This window comes from Strigops habroptila, chromosome 2, assembly GCF_004027225.2.
Source record: "Strigops habroptila isolate Jane chromosome 2, bStrHab1.2.pri, whole genome shotgun sequence".
NCBI classification, from domain to species: domain Eukaryota; kingdom Metazoa; phylum Chordata; class Aves; order Psittaciformes; family Psittacidae; genus Strigops; species Strigops habroptila.
Window position 1 is genome coordinate 70023516 of NC_044278.2, and position 27248 is coordinate 70050763.

Below are 27248 nucleotides of genomic sequence, written 5' to 3' on the forward strand. Positions count from 1 at the left end.
TTGAGAAAACATTCTGTTTAATTTTGTAGTAAATTCAAGAATACAGTTTCAAAATGCTAGCTTGTATGGTTAATCTACATTACTTAGTTTGTTTTTATTTTCCTATCTTATTAAATTCTCAAAGGGGTATTGTACATTATTTCTGCTGTGTTACAGTGTCTTAGAGTTAGGAGGTTTTTTTCTCATGGCCTTTATTTTTACATTAAAATTCCTTTTTTTGGTAATCATTGTATAACCAATGATTATCAGCAGTGAAATGTTACTGTACGGTTTCAGGCCTAAACAGCTGCTTCAGATGGTAGACAAGGATGGAAAATGAGCAAGGGAGAATGATATGGTGAATAGAAAACTAACAATATTTTTGAAGCTCTTAATAATAAGCCCCTTGAAGAATTTCAAGGAAGATGCTGGGTGAGTGTGCTACCAATGCCAGTGGAGGAGCTAGAAAATCATAAAGTGAGACACACTGGACTGAAGGACACTGAATTTGTTGTTGTTGTATTTATCTGAAAATTGAAAATAACTTTTTCTTTTTTTCGCATGCTTGAAATGTTTTCTGCTTCTAATGGCCTATTCAACACTGCCATTTCTGTCATTAAGCTTTAGAACCTTGTAGTTTGGTAAACCTAGTTAAGGTAGTTCTGTAGCTGTAGTTTGTGTAAGATGTGGCCTAATAATTTTAAGTAGCCATTTGATTTATTGCCTGATGGGAAAAATATCCTTAATTTGAGCAACTGTTACTTAATTTGTGCCTACACGATTTCTGAGAAGATACGCAGGCCATTTTGAAATAGCGTATGTCCAGCTTTTAATGGGATAGATTTATGTATTTGCTGGAAAAAGAACCGCTAACTTTATATTTTCGTAATTGCGGTTTCTTACTCCATGTCACCTGTTGATTTGACAGCAATGTCATCATTAGGTGTAACTGAGGTGTTGTGTGACTGCTCTTTCTGTGCTGCTCATGAGTCATTTGGTTTATTAATAAACTGTGAAACTGTGACATCTTTAAGGTGGTGCATGCAGGAAGATTGGCTAATGACAGCAGTGAGCTATATCATTCTGGAAATAACTTCACGGGAGACATTCACGTTCCAAATATTTTGATTTCAGAATAATATATGAGTATGATTTAAAAAAAAAAACCTTTTCTTGATATGATGTTTTTCTTAACATGTGATGTGTCGAAAATAAACCTTTAAATGTTCATTTATTAAAAGGCTTATATTAAGGCCTGTTCTTGCTGTCTGAATTAACAAACTAATATCAACTTGTTTATGTCTACTAAACTTTCCTACTTTAAATAAAGTAGGAATATTTAAAGGAGAGAGTTCTAAGGAAGTAATTCTGCTGAGTAAGTGGAAGGTGTTTTTTTTTTTTCTTAATGGGCTTAAACAGCTTGTGCAGCAATTCTCTAATGGGATGCAGATAATTTGTATGGCTTAGTCTGTTATTTCACTCATAACTTGCTTCAACTTGTAACTGTATTACAAGTGGCTTTTATTCATCAGCAACTAGATCATTAGACCTCATTAAGCCTCTTAATAAAGAAGAAACAGACATGTATGAGAATAGCATCCAACTGTTGCATAGTTTTTCATGGGTCAATGGAATGAGAGCAATTCTTTTATCTCCTTTCATCTTACTGCTTTGGTTGAATAAAAACCTGGTGTCTTATGTGCTGGCTTGTAGTTTTGGCTAAATCTCCCGATGGTTTCTATAGACTTTTTTGTTTTGACCTTTCATTAGACTCCGTTGGGAAGAATGCTCAAATGTCCATTTCTGGTTTCCCTCTACCCTCTCAGCAGGGGAAACTGCAGCACAAACTGACCAAACTCGTAGTTCCTTCAGCAGATATACTTCTTTGAAGGATTCATGGGAGAGGAAAATTAGACATAGGTTGGTAGGCACACAGTGCACTGGCATGCAAATGGTGAGATAAAACACCGCATCTTCAGGAAAAATTCTTGAAGACTCAGGATAGTTGGTCAAGTCTACAAGCATAAGCCATTGCTCATACTTGACAATATAGGTTGGACCAGCACAGAAAGATATTTGACTCCAAAAACATGGCATTATGTTGCATCCAGATAGAAGACATGTTCCCTTTGAATGTAGCAGCAGGGAATCTTGGGGGAGCTGGATACCCTGCTCTGAAAGCAAGCAGCTTTGAAAGCAAACAGCACAACCCCAGTTAACCAAAAAAACCCCTCCAACAACCACACAACCCGCTCCCCAGAAAACTTGGAAATCTTAAGTGATCTTGAGGAATCGGAAGAAGACTTTGGTGGTGGAAGAAGCTGCATGGGTGGTGCTTTCAAGACTGAACACACAGAAAGGGGTTGACTTCCTGATTCATACTTACTCCACCTGCTTTAGGAACGGCCCAAAATGCTCATTTGAATCATCTACAGGTGCAGGTATCCTGTTCTGTCATGAAATGAAATGCAGTTAAAGTAAAGCTGGGACCCAGCTGATAACTCTTGTAGTGTTCTTGCTTCTTAGAACTCTATATTGTGAGGTTCAAGATAGGTTTGCGTTCTAGTTTAGAGGCAAACCAACATGTGCTCTTACTTAAGCCTAAGGACAGAAGTGAATTAACAATCTCTTCAAGGAGCAAATCGCTCCCTGAAAAAGTCTTTAAAGATTGGTGTTACACGGTGGGAAGAGTCCTGCCTCAGGCTTGCTTGGCACAGAGCTGCCTCAGTTTGAGATATCTTCAGATGTGGGGTTTTGACTTGTTTTTTGACTTTGGGTTGATGCTTGCACTGTCCTGTTAGTTTCTGATAATTGTGAGGTATCGTCCAGGTAGGAAAAAAGCCATCTTTAATACTGTTCTCAGTCTGTCAGTCTGCTTGTACATGTCCTTTCTATAAGGAGGTATGTCAGAACAATAATTAAATCCTTGAGCAGAAGTGTGGTTTTAATCTTGAAGCCTTTAATCCTGACTAAATTACACTGATTTGGTTTTTTCCTTCTTTTTCTTTCTTTCCCCTGGGACCATAAGGAAGTCAGGTTTTCTCTGATAACAGAAAGATGTCTACTATAATGGTATGAAATGAATCAGTCACCAGCGAGTCAAGCATGTGCAGCTGAAGTTAATACTTCATAGATAACAGTGTGCAGAAGTGTGACATGGACAAGACTGAAGTTGACCTGTATTTTGCTTAGCTCTGTTGTGATTTAAAACTTATTTTAGTTTGTATTTGTCACAGAGTAAGAGTGTCCAAACTAAGGTGCTGTATCTTATCTGACAGATAGTAATGCCTAGCTATTCCAGAGTATGCTTAATTCTTGCTTTACCATGGAAAGTCAGTTGCTGCCATGGAAATGGAAGCTACCAGCTGGCTGAGCCTTTCTCTTGATCTTGTGAATGTATTCTTTCAGGGCAAGCATGTATCTGTTGGGTCACTTATGAGACTCGGCAGTATTAAGATGTATAGCTGCAACGCTGGATCCTCCACTGACATGTGAAATGTTATGCTTTTAACACAGCTGCAAGGCGGGCTGCCAAGTGTGGGAGGGCAGTGCTGGTGCTAGACTACGTTCTGCTAATACAGATGAGAGCAAGACGTATTGGCTTTTAATGGTGCTTGTCAGTCTGCTAAAGTGGGTCTGTATTTTTGTATGAGGTACTGCCTTAAAACCCCAACCCAAACCAAAAACCAACCAAAAAACCCCCTCCCCAAACCCCCAACAGAACAAAGCATCAAAACCCCTCTGGTCATCCATCCTTCTAATTTTTGAAAGTTATTCGTTAAGAAATGCTGCGAGTTGCCAGGGGATTTAAAGAGCCACAAAGGAGTAGAGGACAGGTAGAGGGTTTTAGTAAATTATGATGTCAAGTCCTTCTGTTTTCACATATACAGGACTTGTAAACCTAAAGCAAGATTATTCCTTTCTTCCCTCCTCCCCCCAGTTGCTACAGGTTAAGCAACAGTTCTTTCCCTAGAACAGCTAAGAGAGGCAAGTTTGATGGCTGGTAGATTTAGTGAATGCTAATATTGGCCACTCAACAGGGTTTAGTGATCTTGATGCAGATTATAAGTGGGACTTCGAGCAAAAGAAGTGCCATTAAACCAAACTGCTCAGGTTTTCACTTGTTCCTACAGTGAGGGTGGGTGGTTATCCTTTCTTCCATCAGAGTTCAGGAGAAATTCTCATATGCTGCCTGTTCCCTTGCTATCACTTACTCTTATGTGGTATTGTGCATTAGAAGCAAGCTTTTGGAGTGAAAAGTGAATTGAAAGAATAAGAGGGTGTATGTGGGGAACTTGTCTTTTGGGCACCAAATTTGCTGAATGAATCACTGAGGTATGCTGGGAATACTGAGAACTTCTGTAGCTATGTAATTTTGTAATTACATAGGTAATTCCTTAAGGGTACATGGTGCAAAAAGAGAGACAACTATTTGGCTATTGGAAGTAATATGGGAAGTACTGTTGTTAAAAGTACCATGGGAAGTCCTTCAAGCCACTCTAAAAAGATGAAATGCATTGTTTCCATAATAACCTGAGTTATTTTGCAGAAAGGTCCCTATCTAGCTAGTAATTTCCTGCAATTTTGGGATCCATGTTGGAAATGCAGTCAAATAACTTTTGTACAGGGACCTTCTTTTTGTATGTGCATTGTTGTCCTGTTGATCTTTAGTGAGAGAACTGCTTGATTTGATGTAGCAAGTTGTATCTTTTTTTTCTTTAATTAAAGTTAAATGGTTTAAAACTCCAGGTCAGGTAACAAGATGGTGAATTTTCAGCCTGTCTTAAGGCCGTGTTTTTTCTTCTTTTACTTTTTGAATCATAATGCATTATTGGCAAAAATTTTACGTATACCTCTCTGTTAAAGTAACTTACCTCTTTTGATTGTGTGGTGCCTGGCTAAGCAGTATTGCATGTTTCTTCATTGGTTTTAATTCACAAAAAAAAGTATTTTTTTGTGAATTAAATTATTGAGATAATCACTAAGTTCTCAGCAGAAAATAAATGTTGGAAATACACATCAATTTAGCAATTCAGATCTATTTCGTGCAGGATGTAGCCCCAGAAATACAGCTTCACACTTTTATTGCTGTTAAATAAAAGCACTTGCTCTAAAGGTGTATGTATGTTCATGAAATGCAAGCCAAAATTACATTAACCATTCAGTAGGAAGAAATAACTTCTGTATCTTTAAACTGATGTTATAAAAGTGTTGGCTTTCTTTTTGTCTCTCATCATGTTTTAAGAATAGGGAGAATGATGGGGAAAGAAAATCACATTTCTACTGAATTAAAGTAATCCAGATGCATTCAAGGGAAGTACCTGACCAGGATAAAACAATGTTGCAGTTTGAGAGTAGAATTCTTTGTTAAATTAACCAGAAGAAATACCATTTAACATGTATAATATTTTAAAGTCTTTGTTAGTGTGAGTGTTTTTAAGTGCCTAATAAGGTTGTACATTTCTGGTTGCAGTTAAGTATAATTGCAGTCCATCTCAATGAAACAAATTCCTGTTTGGCAGCTGCATCCTCAAGTAATAATACAATTTAGTCTAAGCTGTTCTGAACTTCCGTTTTCTGAAAACAAAGGGGGCTGGTGCAAAATAAAAGTAAAGTGTAACTAAATGTTCTTGAACTATTGTCTACCTTGATTTACACAGGAAGATCTGGTTTTGTAAATTTGACTAAACTCCTAGTTTCCTTGTTAACTCTTCATGAAACTTCAAAGTATTGTTTTCTAGAGTTCATTGTCTGTATATTAGAATGTTTAAAAAGTAAATGCACTGAGCTTGTTTTTCCTAGAGAAAATGACAGCAGCTTAGTAATCATTATTTTCTTCTCTGATAGTTAATTTTGTTATTTCTTTCAGTCCACTCCTAAGAAGTATGCTTGCATTGTGGATGAGATAGGCAAACTCCTGGTCAGATTCAATGTCACGATTGCAGTAAACTGAAATAACTATCTTATGCAGGCATGAGAGCAGAGAGAAGGGGAAGAGAAAGGGATATTAACACCTTATGTTAGGTGTGAAGGGTAAGAAACCTGTGCCTGAAGTTGTGCCTTCTGAAAAATACTAGCAATTAAAAAAGGGTATTTGTGCTTCTCCACAACTTGGTCTGCTTTCTGCAGGTTAAGGTGACTTTCTATTCTATTATAGAATAGATAAAAATTCATGTCAAGTTAAATTTAGGATGTCAGATATATTGAAGTGAGATAATTAACTGTCCAAAGAAGGGGAGCAGAGTGGAGAACTGAATGAAGGTGGTGGCTTAGTTTTCGCAGCTGTCTGGTTGCTCTGGTGGACAGGGAGTCTAAAATAGGGATGTGCTTCTTTAGGGAGTTGAATTTTCTGTCAGATGTATTTTTACTTGGTAAATACAGCCACTGAGGTTTGTGCACTTTGAGGTTGCAGCTCATGAGCGTTAAAAAGAAACAAAGGGAAAACCAAAATATCCTTCTCAAAGCCTGGAGGAAGCTGCTTATCATAGTTCACTTTTTTAGGAGGAATTTAGCATACAGCCATATGCTAAAACCATTGCATGGGGGAGCTAGGTTAGTCAAACTTTCACAATTACTAAAATGTCAACTAGGTTGCGTGCAAAATTGCTTTGTTCTACACTGAAGAATTGTACAGAAATGATCCCGCTCTTGTGAGACCCCACCTGCAGTGCTGCTTTCAGCTCTTCAGCCCCCAGTGAAAGAGGGATGTGGACATGTTGGAGCGAGGCCAGAGGAGAGCCAGAAAGACGCTTAGAGGGCTGTAGCACCTCTGCTGTGAAGACAGGCTGAGAGAACTGGGCTTGTTCAGCCTGGAGAAGAGAAGGCTCTGGGGAGACCTTCTGGCAGTCTTTCAATACCTTAAGGGGGCCTACAAGAGATCTGGAGAGGGACTTTTTACAAGGGTGTATAGTGATAGGACAAGGGAGAATGGCTTTAAGCTCAAAGAGCAGAGATTTAGATTAAACATTAAGAAAACATTCTTCACTCTGAGGGTGGTGAGACACTGGCACAGGTTGCCTAGAGAACCTGTGGCTGGCCCATCCCTGGCAGTGTTCAAGGCCAGGTTGGACGGGGCTTGGAGCAACCTGGTCTAGTGGAAGGTGTCCCCCTGCCCTAGTTGCAGGGGGGTTGGAACTGGATGATCTTTGAGGTCTCTTCCAACCCAAACCATTCTATGATTCTATGAAAAATTGCTGCCTCTTATTTTGCTAGTGTGTGTATGCTTAACAGTGTCTGTAAGTAATGTTATAGTACAAGAGTAGATTGGATGTGGAAGCAAAGTTGAAGCATGACTTGAGTTTATAAAGACGGAAGATACTAGCCACTGAGCGCTGTGTAGTTTTGAATCAAAATGTGTGAAGATTTTGTTTTATTGTCTTCTCAGGGTTTTTTTTAAGAGGGTGATCTGTGATGGACATTTACAATGCTGTAGGGTTCTGAGGAGGGAGGAATGAGCTGGTAATAATGAGCATTAATAATGTGCAAGGCAGGAGTGAACTAACTAGCTCTAGCAAAGAAAAAGGCTGAGGGAGGCTAGTAGTTTACTTGAAGAGTTAAGTGCTCAAAAGTTGAAGGCTGGGGGGGTTATTTTATGTTTGAATTAGTACATTTGTAGAGTTTATAAGATTTTTACTGTGAAGATAATTTTATGTTAAAGTAAACTTTTAATATGAATTTAGCACTAAGATTAAAAAGAGCATTTCTATCCTACCCCCATAAAAGAGCAACATATCTGTTTGGGGCATTGATCCTCGAGAATGTAGTGGCTGGTTGTTGATAGTACCTGAATAAGTGATCTTAATGTTAAAAAAGGTAATGCTGAGGTTTTTATACTTCTAAAGAGGCCACTTGTCAATAAGTAGCTAATTTTTACAATAAAAATATTTTAAAATATTGAAGCCTTGATTTTCTAAGTGCTGTGAATGACTTGTGACTGTTTTATATGGTCATTTTAGAAATGCATCTTCTGTTTTGTGTTTGACTCATAACCTTAAGGCATTAAAATGGATCCACCTTTTTTTTTTTTTTTCCAGAGGAATACAGCATGCTTGGGGGCTGGCCTTTGTCTGTCATGCATTCCCACCATGACAGATTTAGCAAACTGCAGCTGAGAAGTTAGACTAGTTTGTGCTTTCTGCTGCTTGTGCCAGGGAAAAAGCTATTGTTTTCACTGGATCACTGGGATGTTCATTACTTTGATTCCAAAAAGCATACGGGTTTGCTGCTGCTTGTATTTTCAATCAAAGAATGCAGGCAAGGACGAACAGAAATCCTAAGAAAGAGCGTGTTGTAGAGTCTCCACAGTGCAAAGATGCAGGTCCTTCTGAAGTGGAAGCAGAGAGTCCGGTGGCAGTGCTGGTAAGAATTGTTTAAAAAAAGGTATCTCTTCCCTTTAGTAATTCCAGTTCTGTCTGCCAGTGAAAAACTGGTGTCAGTGCTTTATCTGACACTGAGGAGAAGTTCCAGCACTTGTGAAGAGGGTGTGTTTAAGATTTAGGTTTGATTCTTTGTGTGTTGTCTGCCTTTTTAATTAAGTTTTGCTGTTCTGGTTTACCAAATCCTTAGTTCTCTCTGGGAGTTACTTTGGAATTTGGTTTTCATATTAGCTGCTTTTCAGTGTCTGTTCTGTCTAGCATAGTTGTACAGCTTGTTGAAGCTAGCATGAAAACTACTTGTGCTGTAAAATACATTCTAGCACCTCTATTTTTTTAACTGCCCAGCATATCTTTCAATCAGAATATATTTGAACTCTCTAAAGACTGTGTGTGTAACAGTTAAATTTTATTTAAATGTTCTAAGAACTATCTAAATAATTCAGGTGTACTTCTGTTAAAGGATCTATTTTTCAATGCCTTCAATGCACGTTATTTAGGAATTTAAAGTAGCTTCCAGTGAGGGAAAAGGGAATATTTCTGTATGTGGGGGAAGTAATCAAATAAGAACTTTTTTGGGTTTGTTTTTATTATTGCTACACCCTTAGTTCTGTTGGAATTTTCATAGTACAGCGAGAGAACATAATAAGCAAGCTGTAATGAATCCACCAACTCTCTCCAGCTAGGACAATAAACCTTTTCAAATAACAGAGGAGGATTGTTAAACTAATAACTTCTATATCAGTAGAAGGAAGTACTTTGATAGTTCTTACTAGAACTCCAATTTTACTTAGTAATATCTCATACTTAATTGCTTCATTAAAGGATGACTGTCTCCTCTTTATTCATCTGGCTGTGGTTGAAGTTAGTGGGAGCTGGGATCCTCAAATTATGCTTTCCCCCACCCCTTTATTACAGCTTCATGTTACGCATTTAAGAATCAAACTAAACCATTTTGGCTATCTATATTGAATAATACACATCTGTAACTTTATGGGAAGTGTTACTGGTGATAACTGAAAGTTGATGTGTGTTAGTAACACAGATTTTCTTTTCCTTTACACTGTTTTCTTTAGTTCTGTTCTATTCAGAGCAGTTGTTAGTAAAATGTGGGTTTTTTTCGTATGGGTGTGTTCTGATTTCTGGTCCAGATTTTCATCAGTACAATATGAGCTAATCTTATGTGTGCTTTCCTGCCTTTGGAATGTTTAACTTTATTTAGAACTGTTTTTATTCCCCCATGAATACTTGGAGAGGATATTAGTGTTTCTGCAGATACTTAGAGTACTGTAGTTGATCAGCAAGCTTATGTACTTAAACCCAAACAAACCCAGCTGTAAAACATTACTGTGTTTAACTATAACCATTTATAAAGTACGTCCTTATAATTTTCCAGGTGCTACTCCATTTCATGTTTACGGATTAATATAGCCCCAGTATTTGCTCTCCCTTTTTTCATTTTCAGATGAAGCGGGTGTGTTCAAAGGTTAATATTTGAAGGGAAGAACATTTAGGTTCTACATAGGTCACATAAAAAAGTGTCTTCACTGTCATTTCAGTTGCTAATTTGGTCTTAATCTGTTACATATATAGACAAGCATATATATGGCATATAATTATAGGCTGTATAATATCCCTTTTTGCTTCTGCTTTTGTCTGGTTTATTGAGGAAAAATAGATGAAGGACACTTTGCACCAAGTGTACTGCCAGGCACAAAGGAAAAAGTAGGCTGCTGTGTTCAGTTTAACACCGACATTTGGGTCCATTTTGATTTCATTCAGTGGTGACGTTGCAGTAGATGTCTACTGCTACAGTGAAAATAGGTATTTTCTCATTGATATAGGGTGCAGTGAGGTAATAAGTAAGACTAATAGCGTTGCTAGTTGGTGTAACAAATGCTAACAGCAGAACTTCTTGAAACCTTAGAATCGTATTAGATAGCAATCCTCAAAAGCATTTGGAACAGGAGGCTTCTTGCTTACTCTAGCAATACTTTTCATCAGCTATTGCCTAAAACATTCTTTTGGGTGTGGATATATTCCTTTTGTAAGGGTGTGATTTACCTAGCACTCAAGTCTTTAGAGTTTTCTTTAAGGAGATGAGAAAGAATCAGCTGTCAGGACTTGAAGGAACCAACAGTTTTTTGCGATATTCATTTAGATCTTTTAAATGTAGTTCACAGTCTACTTAGAGTGTTGAGGGAACTGAGTAATTATAACTGTAAGCACCCCATGTGATATTAGAACAGTGCCTGAGTTAACTTTTCCTGGAGAGGTGGGTAGGTTCACAAGAGGAGTCATCTGCTGTTTTCAGTGCCAGTGTGTTATTACGTGTGCTCTCTTGCTTTCCTGCAATTTGAATTAGATGTGTCATAACTTTGCTTTTGAGGTTAACAAGCAAGGAGAGCCCATGGAAAAAGCATTTAGATTTCCACGTGATGCCTCAAAACCTTACTTGGGACGAAATGCTGTTGTGCTAGCTGTTGTAGAAGTTACCAAATCAGTACACATGCTGTCTAGTTGCATTTTGATGTCAGAAGTAGTAACTGCTTATCAAATCAGATGTTTCTGGGAAGTTGGAACTTCTGGAGGCCATCGTTCTGCTTGGAAACACACTGACAGTGTAAAATGTGAGACAGCTGAGCTGTTCCTCTGTCCAGCAGAGCATTGCCCAAGTCTGGTTCTAGTGTTAGAAGCTTCTGTGCTGATAAGAGAACTTCATAGGACACAGCATGCTACTTTGGTAAAGCAAATCAAGTGCAACTGCATCCATATTAACAACCTGAGGTAAATACTAGCAGTACAGAAGGTCTTACCAAAATGTTTGAGCTCTGAACAGTGTTCTTGTGTTTAAACAGACCTTCACCATCAACAAAATACTTCTTATAAGTAAAAGCGCAATGATTGTAATTTAGACTGCGTTCATTGAGTTTTGGAAACCTCCATTCTCTTCTGTCACAGCCCCCTGAAGGCTTGGGTGAACAATAGAACAACAGTTTTCAGGATTTCAGGTTAAACTGGAGGGGAAAAAAAAGTTAATTGCTGTTTCCTAAAAAAAACAATGAAACAGTGTGCAAAAAAGCCTGTGTAACTGTCTGCTCTTGGTACGGTTCACTCTGTGTTTGTAGCCCCAGTAAGCACTTCTGATCTATTTCTGTAAGCATGAGAACAGGTGACTTAATGCATTTTGTTCTTTCACATCCTAGCGACTCAGAAGTTTTAGGCTTGTCAGTGAAAGCATATTACTGCTAAATATATGTGTAGCGGTAGGGGTTTTTACGTAAACCTATAGCAGCTTATTTGCTCCCACTGCCCCAAAGTTTACATCACAAAGTTAATCATACCTAAGAAAGGGAATAATGAGTAATGTAATATTAAAGAATAAGCTCTAGGGTAGATACAGTATTTTGAATGGATTTTTAAGTTGATTAAAAAAATAACTCAACCTGGGCAGCTTATTTTGAGTTTATTGTGATTGTCGGATAAGAAAATACAAGGAGTTGTTACCCATGTTTAGATTAAATAGTCATATTATTTGTCTAAAGTAGTTTGCCTCATGCCAATGTTGAGAAACATGTAACACCATATATTCATCAATTTATATGCTGCATTGCCTGCTAGTGGTTGTAGCTCCATTCTTCTCTTTTTGGGCACTTGCTAATTTGCAGGTGTATGTACCTTTTCATAAGGTAAATGATGTTTTGTAGCATGAGGCTAACAATACTCAGTGTGCTTAACCTGACCATCCTTTGTTTTGTGAGTAGGCAACAGGAAGATAACATTTGTCTTAATTTAAACATACAAGAAAAAATTGACTGTATTATCTTTTTCTGTAATATATAATGTAGACAGTCATTGAACTCCTGACTGAAAATTCCTTTTATCTGATGGCTTTTGACACTGCTTGTACAAATATATAAACCATATTGTGGCAGATTAAAATGGTTACCACGTGGGTGTCATGACTGCTGTTCTGAAATGCTTCTTATTTCTGTGAGTTTCCATACCTATATCACACCGGCAAAACCCAAAGTGATATGGCAGATACTTTAATGTTTTATCTTCCTATAAGTCTGGCATTGGCCAGCTGGAGTGCTGGACCCCACGAAACCTTATGCTCTTAGTATTTTCTTAGATTATGGAAATAAAAACGTTGTTTGTCAGACATTAATAGGAAAACTTGAGCCTTGTTTGAAAGACAGACTTTTAGTGCTTCTACACTTGATCTTGCAGTTTTGACTGGGCTGAGTTTTGTCTGTGTCAGCTGGTCCATAAATCATATTCAGTAACACTGTGCCTACCCAGTGTCTTTTCTTTTATATTACATGAAATAATAGACCGGAAAAATCTTTTTTTTCTGAAGAAGAGCTTGAGAGAAATCTGCTTCCTTGTGCTGTTGTGGGTTTGGCTAAATGCCAGTATCAGTGTGCTGTTTATTGTTTTCTTTTTTCATATCTGGTTCAAACTGATAAAACATCCTCTTCCTTTTGAATCTGACAAATGACTTAAGAAAGAAATGACTAACACTTTGGTGAAACCTGAGGAAGCAAATTCTTCATGGATTTTAACAGAAATTATATTTCTGCAAATCAGGTACTTTGCTGATTAAATAGGAAGATGGTGTGGTTTTCTGATACCACTAGCTGCCTCTGTGTCTTATTGATCTAAAGGAGAGGTGTATATAAAGGACCTCAGTCCCAGAGAGCTTTTGATTCTTTAAAAGATTCAAGCAAAGGAGGATTCTGTTTTCATCTGTTTACAGCATGTAAGCAAAGCTCGTTTCTTTTAAGATTCTTTTTTACCAATTTTATGTTTGTGATTGGCCTGTTTTGTGACTGTAGGATAGAGTGAGCTAAATGGTCCACCCACTTCAGCTACAGATGGGTGCATGAACATAAACTTAAATCTTTTCTGATGGACATTGGTATAAGTTTTTGGCTTTGTGATAAGGCATGTTCATGAACAAGAGGAGAAGATGTAGCAGCAGCTGTGGTTCAGGTGCTAAGCTCTCAAAATGTGCTGGTGTGCAATATACAGTGAGCTGAAGAGCCATTCTCCATCTCCTCTGAGGAGAAAGATGGCAAGCTCAACATAAGCATTTTTCACTGCGGCTCCTAGCTGTTTTGGTCTGTGCCAAGCATGTTGTTACGTACTTCTAGTAAATCCTTCCAGTATGATTGTAAATGGTAAGTGTTTTCGTTGACAAAGCTACATTTTTTTTCATCATTTTTTGGTAGATTTGTTTTCCAGATTTTGCTCTTCTGGCCTTTTCAGGTGTTATGCTCTTTTATGTTCTTGCATTTTTCTTATCAGTAGAACTGGCATGTAGTAAATATGAGAGAATCTCAAGTAACTTTTGAATAGCCTGTGAACTAAGTCTGAAAACTTGGCAACTTTCCTAATTCCTTCAAAAAACCAAATTTATTTGATTCACTTTTGGATTAAGAAAATACCTGTAAGATTTCTCATTAATACTATTAATATACTCATTATTAGTAGCAATTACTGCTAGATATAAAGATATTTCTTCTGCGTAATGCAGCTGGAACGTGAAAGGTTATTAACATAAATTATGCAAAAATACATATAAATCTCATCTTGTCTGATTACCTATGATGATGGCATAATCTGGCCTTGCTGCTGCTATTATGTTTAATATATCTTTCTTGGAAATCAGTATCACTGATCTTAAGAAAATATCAGTTGGAAAGTCTCTTGTAATTGCCACGTGTGAAAACAGAAAAAGGTAATTTCATGTCTGATTCTGCGATGCCCAATTTTAGCTGCAGGAAGTGCAATCTAGATTATAACTTCAGTTCTGCATTAGTTTGCACTCTCGAGGCAGTGCTGCCTGATTGAGAGCTCTCTCTAAACATGCTTTGCCAGCTGACCACTTAACGGAATGCTTGGCAGGGTGGAGGTTTTTCTCTGACTGATGGTGTACAGCCAGCTGTAATGCCTTGACAGTAGTATAGGCTTTAAATGTTGAATCAGTGCATAATAACTGAAGAAAGCTACTTGTGCAATTAAGAGGAAGCAGATGGCCTGTGGGAATTTTTATCAAATAAAGAGCAGGAGGAATGTCAATTAGCCTACCCCTTCTGCAGGTTACTACTGAATTAAAACAAAGCTCAGTCTTAGCTTTGAGCTAAGATTGTTTAAATCCCTGCTTTAATTCCAGATCAGAACTTTCTGGGCAGTATCAAGCAAAGGTAACCACCAGTGTAAGAGACTAGTAATTTCTTTATATTTTTTTTTTCAGTGAGAATACATACGTGATTATTCTGATAAGCTCTGACTTAGTGTGTTTTGTGAAATAGTTCTGTCTCTTCCTTCTGAACCAAGTAGCATGCTTGTCTCAGCAATTATCAGTTGCACTCATCCATATGCTGTAGTGTGACATAAAGTCTACATTTTGAGTACTCTATTCTGCCAATTTTTAAGAGTAATTTCTGAAAATGAGTCAACAATTGTAACTTTTCCTCAATATACCTGAATTTATATTTTTTTTTTTCCTAGGCAAAACCAAAGCTCATAGAACCAATAGACTATGAAAATGTCATCGTGCAGAGGAAAACACAGATTTTGAATGATGCTTTACGTGAGATGCTATTGTTCCCTTATGATGACTTTCAGGTAATTTAATCGTGTCCCCTCCCCCTCCCTCTTTTTTTTTTGTTTTAAAAGACAAATTTTGAGCAGTAGTAATCACGAGGTGATAAATTCCCATTTCTTTGTTTCTTGACTCTCTTTAGCTACAAACCCCTACCCCTCCTACTCTTTGCCATGAGTGTCTGCACACTGCTCAATTCATTCTGTAGGGTTACGTAAAAAGAAATAGCATAATTTACTCATCTCTCCAGATTATAAGGTCTGCCTCTGCAACTCAGCAATCTTACTGCATTTTGAAATAGGTGATCAGTCATTTTTAGATATCCCCCCCTTTATGACCTAGAAAATCGTGTTATGTTTGTTCAAAAAAGAAAAAAAAGCATCTGCTTTTTGTCATGCATTCTTAAATTGCTTTCCTCCCCCATTATGAACAGTGAAGGGCATGAACCTTTTCAAATCAAAGCTGTTACTCTCAGCTGCATGTTATCAGCCAAAATTGGGTTTTGGCGAAATACCGGTTGCATAACAGGGCTTTGACTTGATTAAGCCAGACTTAAGCAAGATTTGTGATCGTCTTGATATATTTCTGTAAAATGTACATGTTTATCTAAATAAATAGTTTATTTAAGTACAGGTTTTTTGAATCTTGTTGTAGATCCACTTAAGATAATGACCAAACATCTTAAAGACTGGAGTTGCTGTAAATACTGAGGAAAGTCTCTTGTACACATGCCCATACCTGCAGTCAAAATGTCTGTCTATATTTGAAAAGTATGCAGAGATCTGAACTGCCTATAAATTAACTACTTGTGGGTACTGTATCATAGTCGAATACCTTAGAATTATTCTTTAGAAACCTGCCTGAAAACTGATCATCTTATTTAGCCAAATATTTGAAGCTAAGTTTATGTTTATTATGGGAAAAGTTGGGGATGAGTTGGTGTATTTCTACAGACAGGCATATAAAGTCCCATAAAACGCGTATGTTGAGTTTTTCATTAATTCTGTTTGGTCTATTAAAGTATTTACTTGAGCGCACCTGGACTCTGTTTTTAATATAGACTGCGTACATCATTTTCACTCATTCTTACAGGAGTAGCTACTAGTAGCCTTCCCACTCTGAGCTAGAATTTTTGGTTTTGGCAAGCTGCAGGTATTTAGAGAGTAGTTTGGGCTTCATGTGTTCTCAGCCGCATGTGAAAACTTGAAGGATTGCAAGTAAGACTTCTTACAAAAGGAAGTTGTACTGCCTATGAACATTATCTAATTATACTAGTGTTCAAATACTAGATCACTCATGATGATGCCCTATACCAGGCATTGGCTTGGGACTGAAGAGCATAAATAGTCTATACCACCCTGATCCCCTTCTACAGTGTGGCTCTTCAGTATCACAGATCAAGAGAAATCAAGGATATTTCAGCCAAGTATACTCTCACCTGATTGACTAGTTCACTTACTGGGGGTCATTCTGGTGAACAGCTCTAAATTATCAATGGCGAAGAAACAAACCTATCAAGAATATCCTCAGGCATTTTGCTTGAGCAGTCTGGGGAATGCTGCTACTGCAATTCTTAAGCTCATGCCTGTATAAATGAAGCTAGTCTGTAGTTCTCAGTCTGCTCCTTTAAAGGAAATGACTGAATTATGTTTATAAACTGTAATGCCTTTTGTCATCCTTTGTTTGGATTCTATGGTCAGATTATCGTTGCGGCAGTCATTAAAGTGTGTATTACATCAGAGGATTTTCTTCAGGTAGCCACAATTTTGGAATAGTCACATTTCCTGTTTCTTTACTCTTATCACTATAAGACCTGAACTCACTTTCTGGTTTTCTCTGTCCTATATTGTCTTTGGCAGTCTCATTTTATACTTTATTTATATGAAGACTGGTTTCTGCTATCAAACCGTATTATTATGCTATCAAACTTCTATTTCCTTCTAAGATTTCCTGGCACAAACTTACTCTAAGTATTTTTATTGTATGCAGGATTCTCCAATACTGCTTGTTTTCAGCAACACAATGTGTTTAAACCTGTCATTCAATGTATTAAGAACGTGTTACCAAATCAGACAACAGAAATCCCTTACGTGCTTACTTACTTTTTTGCAAATTAAACATTTTAACCTTTGTGCAGTTTTCCATAATAATATTCAGTAAGTTTTGAAGCCATTAGTCTTGATATGGTTGCCAATATAATTTGAATTGTTTAAATATTGGCACATTGTCTGTATTTATCATTCCGCTTCACTTTTTTTATTAATTCCTTTTTCCTAACTTGTTGCTATGCGACAATGTGTGGGCAGCTCTTGGGTAAGCCTTGGCTCAAATGTTTGGTACTGCCCTCATCCCCCACAAGATGGATTTAAATAGTGAGCTAGAGCATTTACAACTACCTGTATACACACTTAGAACTGACTATAGGTAGAAACTCCTCCTGTTGTGTAAAAACCTGTTCAAACCATTTCCTTTTAGAGCATTCAGTTTTTATTTTCACAATGTTTTTCCTCGTGCTTAGGTTAAATTGATTACCATCTAAAAAAGCCTTGCCTAAAAAGGAAGCCAAGCCTTGTTAATTTATGGTCTTGGTAGTCCTGGGGTGATGGTTGGACTTGATGATCTTAAAGGCCTTTTCCAGCATAGTTGATTCTATGATTCTGCGAACACATTAAGAGTAAGGCTATGAAGTTGCTAAGCCACTGTCCATCATATTTGAAAAATCATGGCAGTCAAGTGAAGTTCCTGACGCCTGGAAAAAGGGAAATATAACCCCCATTTTCAAGAAGGGAAGGTGGAAGACCCAGGAAACTACAGACCGGTCAGTCTCATCTCTGTGCCTGGCAGGATCATGGAGCAATTCTCCTTGAAAGCATGCTAAGGCACATAGAAAAATAATGAAGTAGTTGGTGACAGCCAGCATGGCTTCATTAAGGGTGAATCATGCCTGACCAATTTGGTGGCCTCCTATGATGGGGCTACAGAACCGATGGATGGGGCAAAGCAGTTGATTTCATCTACCTGGACTTGTGCAAAGCGTTTCACACTGTCCCACACAACATCCTTGTCTATAAACTGAAGAGACCTTAATTTGATTGATGAACCACCTGCATGGATGGCTGCATGCAGAGAGTTATGGTCAATGGTTCAATGTCCAATTGGAGACCGGTAATCAGTGGTGTCCCTCAGGGGTCAGTGTTGGGACTGATCCTGTTCAACGTCTTTGTTGGTGATATGGACAGTGGAATTGAGTGCACCCTCAACAAGTTTGCTGATGACACCAAGCTGTGTGGTTCGGTTGATACACTGGAGGGAAGGGATGCCATCCAGAGGGACCTTTACACACTTGTGAGGTGGGCCGATGCCAACCTTATGAAGTTCAACCAAGCCACGTGCAAGGTCCTGCACCTGGGTCAGGGCAATCCCAGGCACAGCTACAGGTTGGACAGAGAAGAGATTCAGAGCAGCCCTGTGGAGAAGGACGTGGGGGTGTTGGTTGATGAGAAACTGAACATGAGCCGGCAGTGTGCGCTTGCAGCCCAGAAAGCCAACCGTATCCTGGGCTGCATCAAAAGGAGTGTGACCTGCAGTAACTTTTCCCTCCTCTTAAATACATTATCCCAGAGGTGCTACCACCGTCACTCATGGGCTCAGCCTTGACTAGCAGTGGGTCCACCTCAGAGCCAGCTGGCCTTGGCTCTGTTGGACACAGAGGAAGCTTCTAGCAGCTCCTCTCAGAAGCCATCCCTGTAGTCCCCTCCCTACCAAAAACTTGCTATGTAAGCCCGATGCAATCTTGATAAAACTAGAGATTGATTTTGTTGATTCATAGTTTGCAGCATTGACTTCTGTATAAACTGTGACCTCGAAAAAGACCCACCATAGCCACACGTGTATACATTTATTTTAAATGCTTAAGTACACATTGTGCTAAGACATCCCGCTACAAAATACGTGGCTGTCTCTAGACAGTTCTTTAGTGTCACCTACAAGAATGTTTGTCTTAAGAAGAACCCTGGCCATCTTGCTATTACTTTGTCCTAAAGCATGGGGTAGGGGCAGTAACATGACTCAGAAAATTGCATGCCAGATTTTAACATTGGTGAAATACATTATTTTTTAACCTTAGAAACAGAGTCATTTGCTAAAACTATCAAGAATATGAAAACACCTTCTAGCCTGAGATAAGTAAAATGGGAAATCTAATTTCAAACAAGTTGCACATTCCCAGATCCTAAGTAATGGTAGGTCTCACTAGCAAACACAACCTTGTGACAGAAAGAGTCTGGATATCTTAAACTGTATCCATTAGAGTCTGCACTGATTGTGGGCTGATTTGCTTTCCCTATTCCATCAGGTTTTGATTAGCAAGTACTCCTTGTCTGTGAGACTTGGTGAAATGTCCTTTCTGCTGTGACCTTCTTTGATACCTCAGCACTTAGAGCTACTATCCTAAATCCTTAGTATTCGCTCAGGAAGTAGTATCAATAAAGGAGTCTGTTAATTGTGTGCCTCACAATTAACAATTCACACACAGTGTGTGTGAATCCTGGCTAGTGTTTGAAGCAGTCTTCTGTAGGTTGGCAGCACACTAATTTAAAGTTTGGGGTTTTTTTTATTTAATAATCTTTGAGAGCATGAGACACTCTGTAGTTCCTGATGCTTCCATAAATCAAATGCGAACTCAAACCCAGAGAGTTGAAACAGTTCGACCAATGTAGTTGTGAAGAAAGTTTGTAGAGAAGACAGTCCTTCCTGATTTTTCTCTTGGAATATGATGTATAAATTTAAAGTACCCTAAGGCTTACTTCAGCACTAGAACGAGAAGCGGAATTTCATGGTTACAGAGAGATTTCCTGCTCTCTGGTAGCCTTTTGATGCCTCTCTGAACTCCCACATAGGATACGAATAAGTTCTGACTTGGTGGGCTGAAGCGTATATTTCAGTGGTCCAGGCCTTCTCTCTAAATCCTCAGTTTAACAGTGCAAGTCCCATATTTTTCTTGCTAGCTGAGATCTGCAGTTGAACTACTCTTCTTATTGTGGTGTGGGTTTGTTACTTGTCTTGAGTAATAGTTTTTATATGTAGTAATAACGCTACCTTAATGCCTGTCTTCAAAATATTTGAGTTATGTTGTCAGGGTGGAATTATTTTACTAGTATTTACTTGCCCATGTTAATAAAATAGAGGAAAACACTTTTCTATGGCATCTCTTTCTTGCTGATTCCAATCCTGCCCTTGTTGTGAAAGAACATGTTGCTGGTCTTTGAATGAAAGCAAATCGTCATTAGTTGGCTATTCTGAAATAGCATATTCACAGGATGTTTTCTACTGAGCTTCTGTCTTAGTTATGCTGATATAACTTACAATGTGTCATAGTTCCTTTAATTGCAAGTTTCATTAATTGGTTTTGTTGTTTTTCAGACAGCATTATTGAAGCGGCAGAGTCGATACATTCATTCAACAGTTCCTGAAAATGCAGAGAAAGAAGCTCAAAGCTTGTTTGTAACTGAGGTAATATTGGAATTGCACTGAGTGCAAATATTGGCTGTGTGCAATAACAATATTATACCTGAATTGTTTTTCTTCTGCTTCACTTACCATTTAAAACACAGGGAAAAAAATCCTGAAAAAATATTAAATATTTATTGCTATTTACTTGTCAGTGACTTCAAGGGAAAATTTCCAGGAAAACCTAGTATTTTTTCTATTGGTGGCTGGAAAAGGATTACAGGATAGCTTAGAAGGATTTTGTTTGTGTAATTGGCTTTTGCAGATTTTTCTCCCCCACCTTCTTTATGCTTTTGGCTTTTCCAGATGAACACATGTGATTTCCATACATAATATTGGGAGCAATAGTGAATCTGGAATGAATCATTGTGACTTGTTTTTCCTGATAAAGTGTTTTACCCCAGTTGTTCTTAGTTTGTTCGTAATAATCTTGTACAGTTTGCTGCAACAGAGGTATTCTTAACTGTAACACTTATAGAAGCCAGAATTCATTTTGACTGCTCAATCTGTGTGCTATACGTAGAAGAAACATCCTCAAATGAAGTTTCTCACAACTACTTGCTGATGTTGGCATTCTCTTGGTTCTGACTGTGATGTGTTTCATTTACTGTCTTGTTGAAGTCTTTTAGGAATGAAAGGTTTAAAATTTTTGTCTTTTTAATATTATCTACTGGTTTTCTACTGACATACTGTAAGCTGATATTTTAAGATCTAAACCAAGTAAACATCTCTTGTAATTCCAAGAAGACCGAAGGAGCTCCAAATATCTGAATCTTCCTCAAACCTCAGAGTGATTTATCCACAATGACACATGCCCTTAATACCTGACCTAAACAGTTCTAAGATAAATATGAAGAAGGTAAACAAGGAGGGAGGAGTGTTGTTGGTAATTCATGGAGTTTAATGAGTTTCTGAAGAAACAATAGCTTGGCAAATATTGATTTTGTATTTTGAAATATAAAGAAAATATTTTGAATTATTAAGTGCTATGTTTGTGTACAAGTGAGTCTATTCATGTAACATAAAATTTTGTACTATATGGCTTCTGGCAACAGACATTGTCAGTTTTATCTTACTTCAGTCAAAGCCAAGATAAATCAGTACTTTTATGTTGTAGCAATACGGGTGGAGTAAAATGGTATTTCCTGTGATCTGGACCAGGGCATAATGACATAATTGCTTTTCAACAGCTCCAAGCATGCAGTTTAAATATTAATTTAATTTCACTAGAGCTATCAATATAAGGAAAAGATCTTTCTGGTTTCTGTGTACCAGTACACATGAAATGGAGTATTTTAATTTAAGAAGGTATCTGTATGTCAGTGGTGACTTTTCTAAAGGCTGCAGTTTTCAGCCACAGCGAAATGCGACTTCAACTTTTCAGACAACTGAAGATGGTTAATCCAGATGATGTGTATTCACCATTTTCTGGTTTTATAATATACACATTTAGCAGATGTTAACATCCTACTGAAATATAACACTTGTTGCAAAAAGCTTTATTGCACTAGACTGTATTGCAAAAGAAGGGAAGTATACAGAATTTTCAGAGATTAACATTTAACCATCGTAGTTCATAAACAGCCATATCTTAAGAGGTTTTTGTGTGTGTTTGTCTAGGGAATGCTGTTAATTCTCTTCCAATTAATATTGGTATTTTGTTTTTCATTAAAACAGTGCATTAAAACCTACAATTCGGACTGGCATGTTGTTAACTATAGATATGAAGATTATTCAGGAGAGTTTCGGCAGCTTCCAAAGTAAGTATGTTATCTAGTGGTATAATAAAGATTTTGAATTTGTGAAGGAACTTTGTGTGTAATGTAAATGGATTTATAACAAAAATGTATTAATACATGTAATATGTAACTTAAAATATGTTTTATCAGTGTTTAGTAGTCTGTAGAGATGATAAAGATTCTTTGGATGGAATTTATATTAATGAACTTTAGAGTGTAAAATCTTGTTAAACCATTTTCTGGGAAGATACTTTAATAATACCACCCTATTAATAGACAGGTCAAAACAAGAAATTATATGGTTGACAATGTGAAATGTAAACATGGAAACTAAAACAGGCTGATGTTTAGATGAAACTAAAATGGTGATATCCTGTTTTTGTAGCTTCAAAGGCAGCTTTTGGAACTCCTTCTAGGAGCTTAGGGAATAGAACCTAACTGAGATGGTTAGAGCAAGTGTATGAACTAGTGCAGATTTTCACAGGATGATTCAAAGCAAAAGCCTAATCTACATCTTTTACAGACTTTCTAAGCCATCTGCTAGAGACATCTTTTCCAACTTTTTACAAATTTCATAGGGAGATTATAGAGATTAGACCCTTAACTTAAAATATCTGAGAGTAGATGAATACTCTAAGTCCCACAACTCTGGAATATCTGTATCTTCCCTACCTATTCCCCTGCACCTGTCAGTTAAGAAATAGCTTTTGTTTCCCTGTGAAAAGTGCCGATATACTCACAGGTTTTGTAAAAGTCAGTACATGGCTTCTATTACCAGAACAGAAACCACGATAGTCAATAGGAATTTAAGTAAACACATTGTCCTAAAAGCAGCCAATGGTTACAGGTATGAATTGTTGCTCCTAAGATACTAGGAGTGCAGTAAGTGAGAAGGTAATTGGTTCTCTTCAGATACACAGATGGACAGTGACAAGCAGAACAAAAGAAAGACTCTGGGCAAATGTGCAAATTAGGTAAATTGCTGGCTAAGAAATATATTTAATGAAAAAGACATGCCTTTACTTGGTTATTCTTGTACTTTTCCTCCTTCAATTAAAACAATAAATTATTTTTTTTTATAGCTGTAAAGTATGTAACATCACAAAATTTCTAGTATTTTAGAAGCTTTTTCTTTCCTAGTAAAGGGACAAAATCGGAGAAGCTTCCAGTTCATTTATATGAAGTGGATGAAGAAGCAGATAAAGATGAGGTGAGATAACAGTAATTCCTTACTTTCTCTTGCTTTCAGTAAAGAATGTTGGGTAAGGGGAGGTTACAATTTGGGTTAAGTTTTGGTGTCAGTAAGTGAAAACAGAGATTAGCTTGAACAGCCTGATTTAGAAACAAATATAGTTATTTTACTTATCTCCTTTCTCCTTGTGTTCTTGAGATCTGTCATGTGAGTAGAACAAGTTTTGACAGATGGTGAAATTGAAGTTTTAATACTTGATAAAAAATAGCTTTCATAAAATCTGTCCTGTTTTACACTGTTTCTGTGTAGACGGGCATATAGATAGAAATGTTTCATGCAGTTTAATCACGAAGACGAGTAAAATCATAGGTCAGTCTGTTCCAGCATGCCAGTACACACACTTAAGCATATGTGACAATAGGATACAGTCACAAATTAGCTTGTCACAAATTTGAGTATAGGATAAAAGATCCATCATGAAAACAAAAGGTAAAATAATTGAATAAAACTCTAAGGTATTTTTTGTCATTGGCTTAGGGAAACCAGAAATCCATAGCCTCAAGCAATTTTCAAGTATGTTTCCAGTGTCAAAGACCTTTTTCAGTAACTACTTCTGTTATTTTTGTGATTTAATTAATTTTTACCGCACCCTGTTTCAAAACAGGGTGTTTGAATGCCAGTGTTTTCTTTTCTTATGAGTACTTGAACTCTTGCATCACAGAAAAGAATTAAAACAAAATTAGTATTTTATGTGGTTTCCACCTTTTGACAATTACTTTGCTTCTGAAGAACTGCTGCATATGAAATACAACAAGTTCCTTACAAGTTTTCCTGGATTAAATGTGAAAAAGTAATTTAGGGAGTGCATCTGAGTAGGTAGATTCCTGAACAGATAGTCTTAGGGTGCTATTTCTTCAGCACTGCTATTAAACTGCACTGTGATAGTTGGACAAATAATTTCATGCATCTGTATCCAGATATTCCTGTTTGAAAGATGGGAATAAGTATGATTTCTATTATACTGAAATTAAAAAGACTTGGCAGTATTTAGTGTGACAATAGAAGTATTTTAGAAAACAGTTAAACATGGAAAAAAAAATGGTGATATAATAGACTAGGATTGTTCTAGGAGAAAGGCTTATGGCTAGAGTTAGTTAAACCCTGAAAAACTGTAGCTTGGCTGTTACCAGGTGCTGTGTGTTTTACTAGGAAGTGTAAGTGGAGAGGACTTCCTGTTTCCTTCTACCCAGTTTCCTGTTAGAGCAGGCAGGAGTGTGATGTCTTTTGGAAGTACAGTTACTGGAGAAGAGGTCTCCTACTCTTAGAGGAACTTAAAATATAAATACAAGAAAAAAAGCATGTTAGGAAGAAAAGGGAGTTTCATGGGAATAGGGGACATATGTAACCCATAAATTCTTTCCTTGAGGTAAGGATTAACGCAAAAGGTTTTTCTTTCAAACATCAACATCTTTGTATGCCAAAAAGCATACATGCAAATCTTACACTAAAAGTTGTTTGGTCTTCATTTTGTTTCATTTTTGTCTGTGGTGGTTTTTTTTTTTCCCTAAGGAAGCTGGTTTGTTAAGAGAATGATAGAAAATAAAAAGCTGCAAGTGATTAAAAATTGGAGGAAAACCAAATAACGATTAGTTTAATCTTGCATTGTTAAAAAGGACAGAATTACCTTTCCAAACCTAATTGGGGCTATCAGGCCATCAGGTTGATGTTTGTAAATGGAATTTTTAACTCAGCCTGGGGTATGGGATCAAGATATGGAATTGTTTTTGTTGAAACAGTTGCTGTTGAAGTAAATTTTGGAGCTGAGTTTGTGGGAAAGATCATTAAAAAAAGTGAAGCACAGTGTGCAGCAGTAAAAATAAGGGAGGAAATTAACTTAGCAGTTGGAAACAGGAAATATGTTTTCAATGTAAAATTCGTGTGTTAACAACTGGGTTCTGGGTTCCTTTGTATTAACAGATGGTCAGCTGGAAATGTTCAGTAGCTTTTTGGCTCTGTAGGCAGGAATTCTGCCTGACAGAAAGAAACGGTGCAACTAGAGACACTCAAATGACAGTCAGGTTTATTGTTAGAAAACAGCATTCAGCTAAACAGTTGGGAAACAGTGCACCTCCAAGACTTAGAATTCAAAAAAAGAGTCTTAATAGAGCTAAATCTTAATTTTTGTTAATACAGGTAATGAAGGAATTCTTGTCAGGTGATCCTATATATGGTTTGTGAAACTACAGAAAAGCATTGGTTGTTTCATGCCAAGTTTTGATGATAACGCATCATCTACTCATCATCTTACACTCGTAAAAGTGATTTTAAGCCATCCTTTCCTTGAGTATAACTCCTACCAGCAGAGGTGGAGAATCATAGTTGGAAACCCAGTGTGCTGAGTTGTTGTTTCTGTATGTTGTACAAGAAAAAATGTTGTCTAGGTAATAGAGCAGGGGTGAAAGCTAATGACTTGAAAATATGAAGCAAGTAGACTGTATTGCTTGGACAGTGAGACTCACTGGGGCATGTGAAAATTTACTGAGTATTTCTGCTCTTGTGCTTCTGGGGCATTATGTCAGATGCTCTGATAGTTGGTGACCATATCATCCTTACTGGGCCTAAATTCCACAGTATCAAGCTGAATAGAATTTTTTAAGGAACAGATTGTTGCAGCTTTGGCCTTCTGTTCACAGTTTTTGGAAGTTCACATGTGCATATGAATATGCAAGCTAGACAGACTAAATAGGCTGTAAATAAACTAACTAGTAACGTTTTACAGAATGTTCCTTGAATTAGTTCCAGAAACTAATTCATATTATTCCAAAATTTGGTTTTAATGTTCAGTTGTTGAACTAATGACTCTGTCCCCCACATGTAATCACTTCTTGTTGTATATTCTCTTAATAGCTGAGAAAAGGAACTAAAAAAAGTAGTTGAGGCACTTGAGGAAGTTTTTTGGTTTTGTCTTTGGCTGGATACTCAGCTAATTTTGATTGTTTGGATAATAATTCATCTGGAATATTTCTGCTCTAGATGGTTGAAAATCTTCCTACACATTTAATTCATTAAGGGTGTTTTTTGTGTCAAAATGGGTTACATCAACTGAAAACAATGGTAAAGTCAGTTTGGTACTATTCTAAAAGATTACTTGAACTGGTGATTTAATACTTATTCTGTGGCAATTATAAATCTGTCATTTTGATTGTTTTTGATAGTAAGTACTGCTTTTTGGTAGTTGTTAACATCCTATGGGTATTGATAGAGATACTGAATTCCACCAACTGGCATATGGAAGTGGTATGCAGGCAGTGGGTGTGATGCGTGATGCATGCATTGGATCTGCTGTTTGTGAACTTGCCATTACTGCCAAGTTTGGTCTTGTTCTGTTTAGAAAGCTTTGATTCTGATCTGTAAAATGGCAGGTCCAATTCAAGAATTCAAGACTTAGTTCTCTGTAAATTCCTAAGTAATGTTGTTGAAATAATACATATAAAGCAAAATGGTTTGAGAAATCTCAATTGAAGTTTTGGATAAGCATGAGTTTACATTGTTCTTTTTGGTAATAGAAATTGGTAAAAAGTCTTGTACTGGAAGATTAGAATATATGAAAAACAAAATAAATGTAAGTAAATGTTTTGAGTTTTCCCTCTTTTCACTATTTCAGTGGGATTTATCTTGACTAGTATTTAGCTGTCCAGAAGTTGGATCATCCTGCTGGCCATAGACAAAGCCTATATAAGTGGCCAGGTTACCTATTAAAGGTTAGATGGAGTCAAATCTCACCCCTGATCTTTAAAGAAAATAATTAGAATTGCAAAGCTATAGAATCTCAGCAGGGATAATAG

The 27248-nt window shown here is 37.1% G+C and overlaps 1 protein-coding gene across 13 annotated transcripts in view; it reads left to right on the forward strand.

Moving 5' to 3' along the window:
* DOCK9 (dedicator of cytokinesis 9) overlaps positions 1–27248 on the forward strand; it is a 116502-nt gene that overhangs the window by 19830 nt on the left and 69424 nt on the right. For all 13 annotated transcript variants that reach the window (XR_003990078.1, XM_030476517.2, XM_030476519.2 and 10 more), the window contains exons 2-5: positions 14871–14987; positions 20386–20475; positions 22150–22232; positions 23352–23421. Coding sequence is in view for 12 of the 13 variants with exons in the window: in XM_030476517.2 (XP_030332377.1) it covers positions 14871–14987; positions 20386–20475; positions 22150–22232; positions 23352–23421 (360 nt within the window). In the remaining variant the exon portion in view is untranslated. The remainder of the gene's footprint in view (positions 1–14870; positions 14988–20385; positions 20476–22149; positions 22233–23351; positions 23422–27248) is intronic.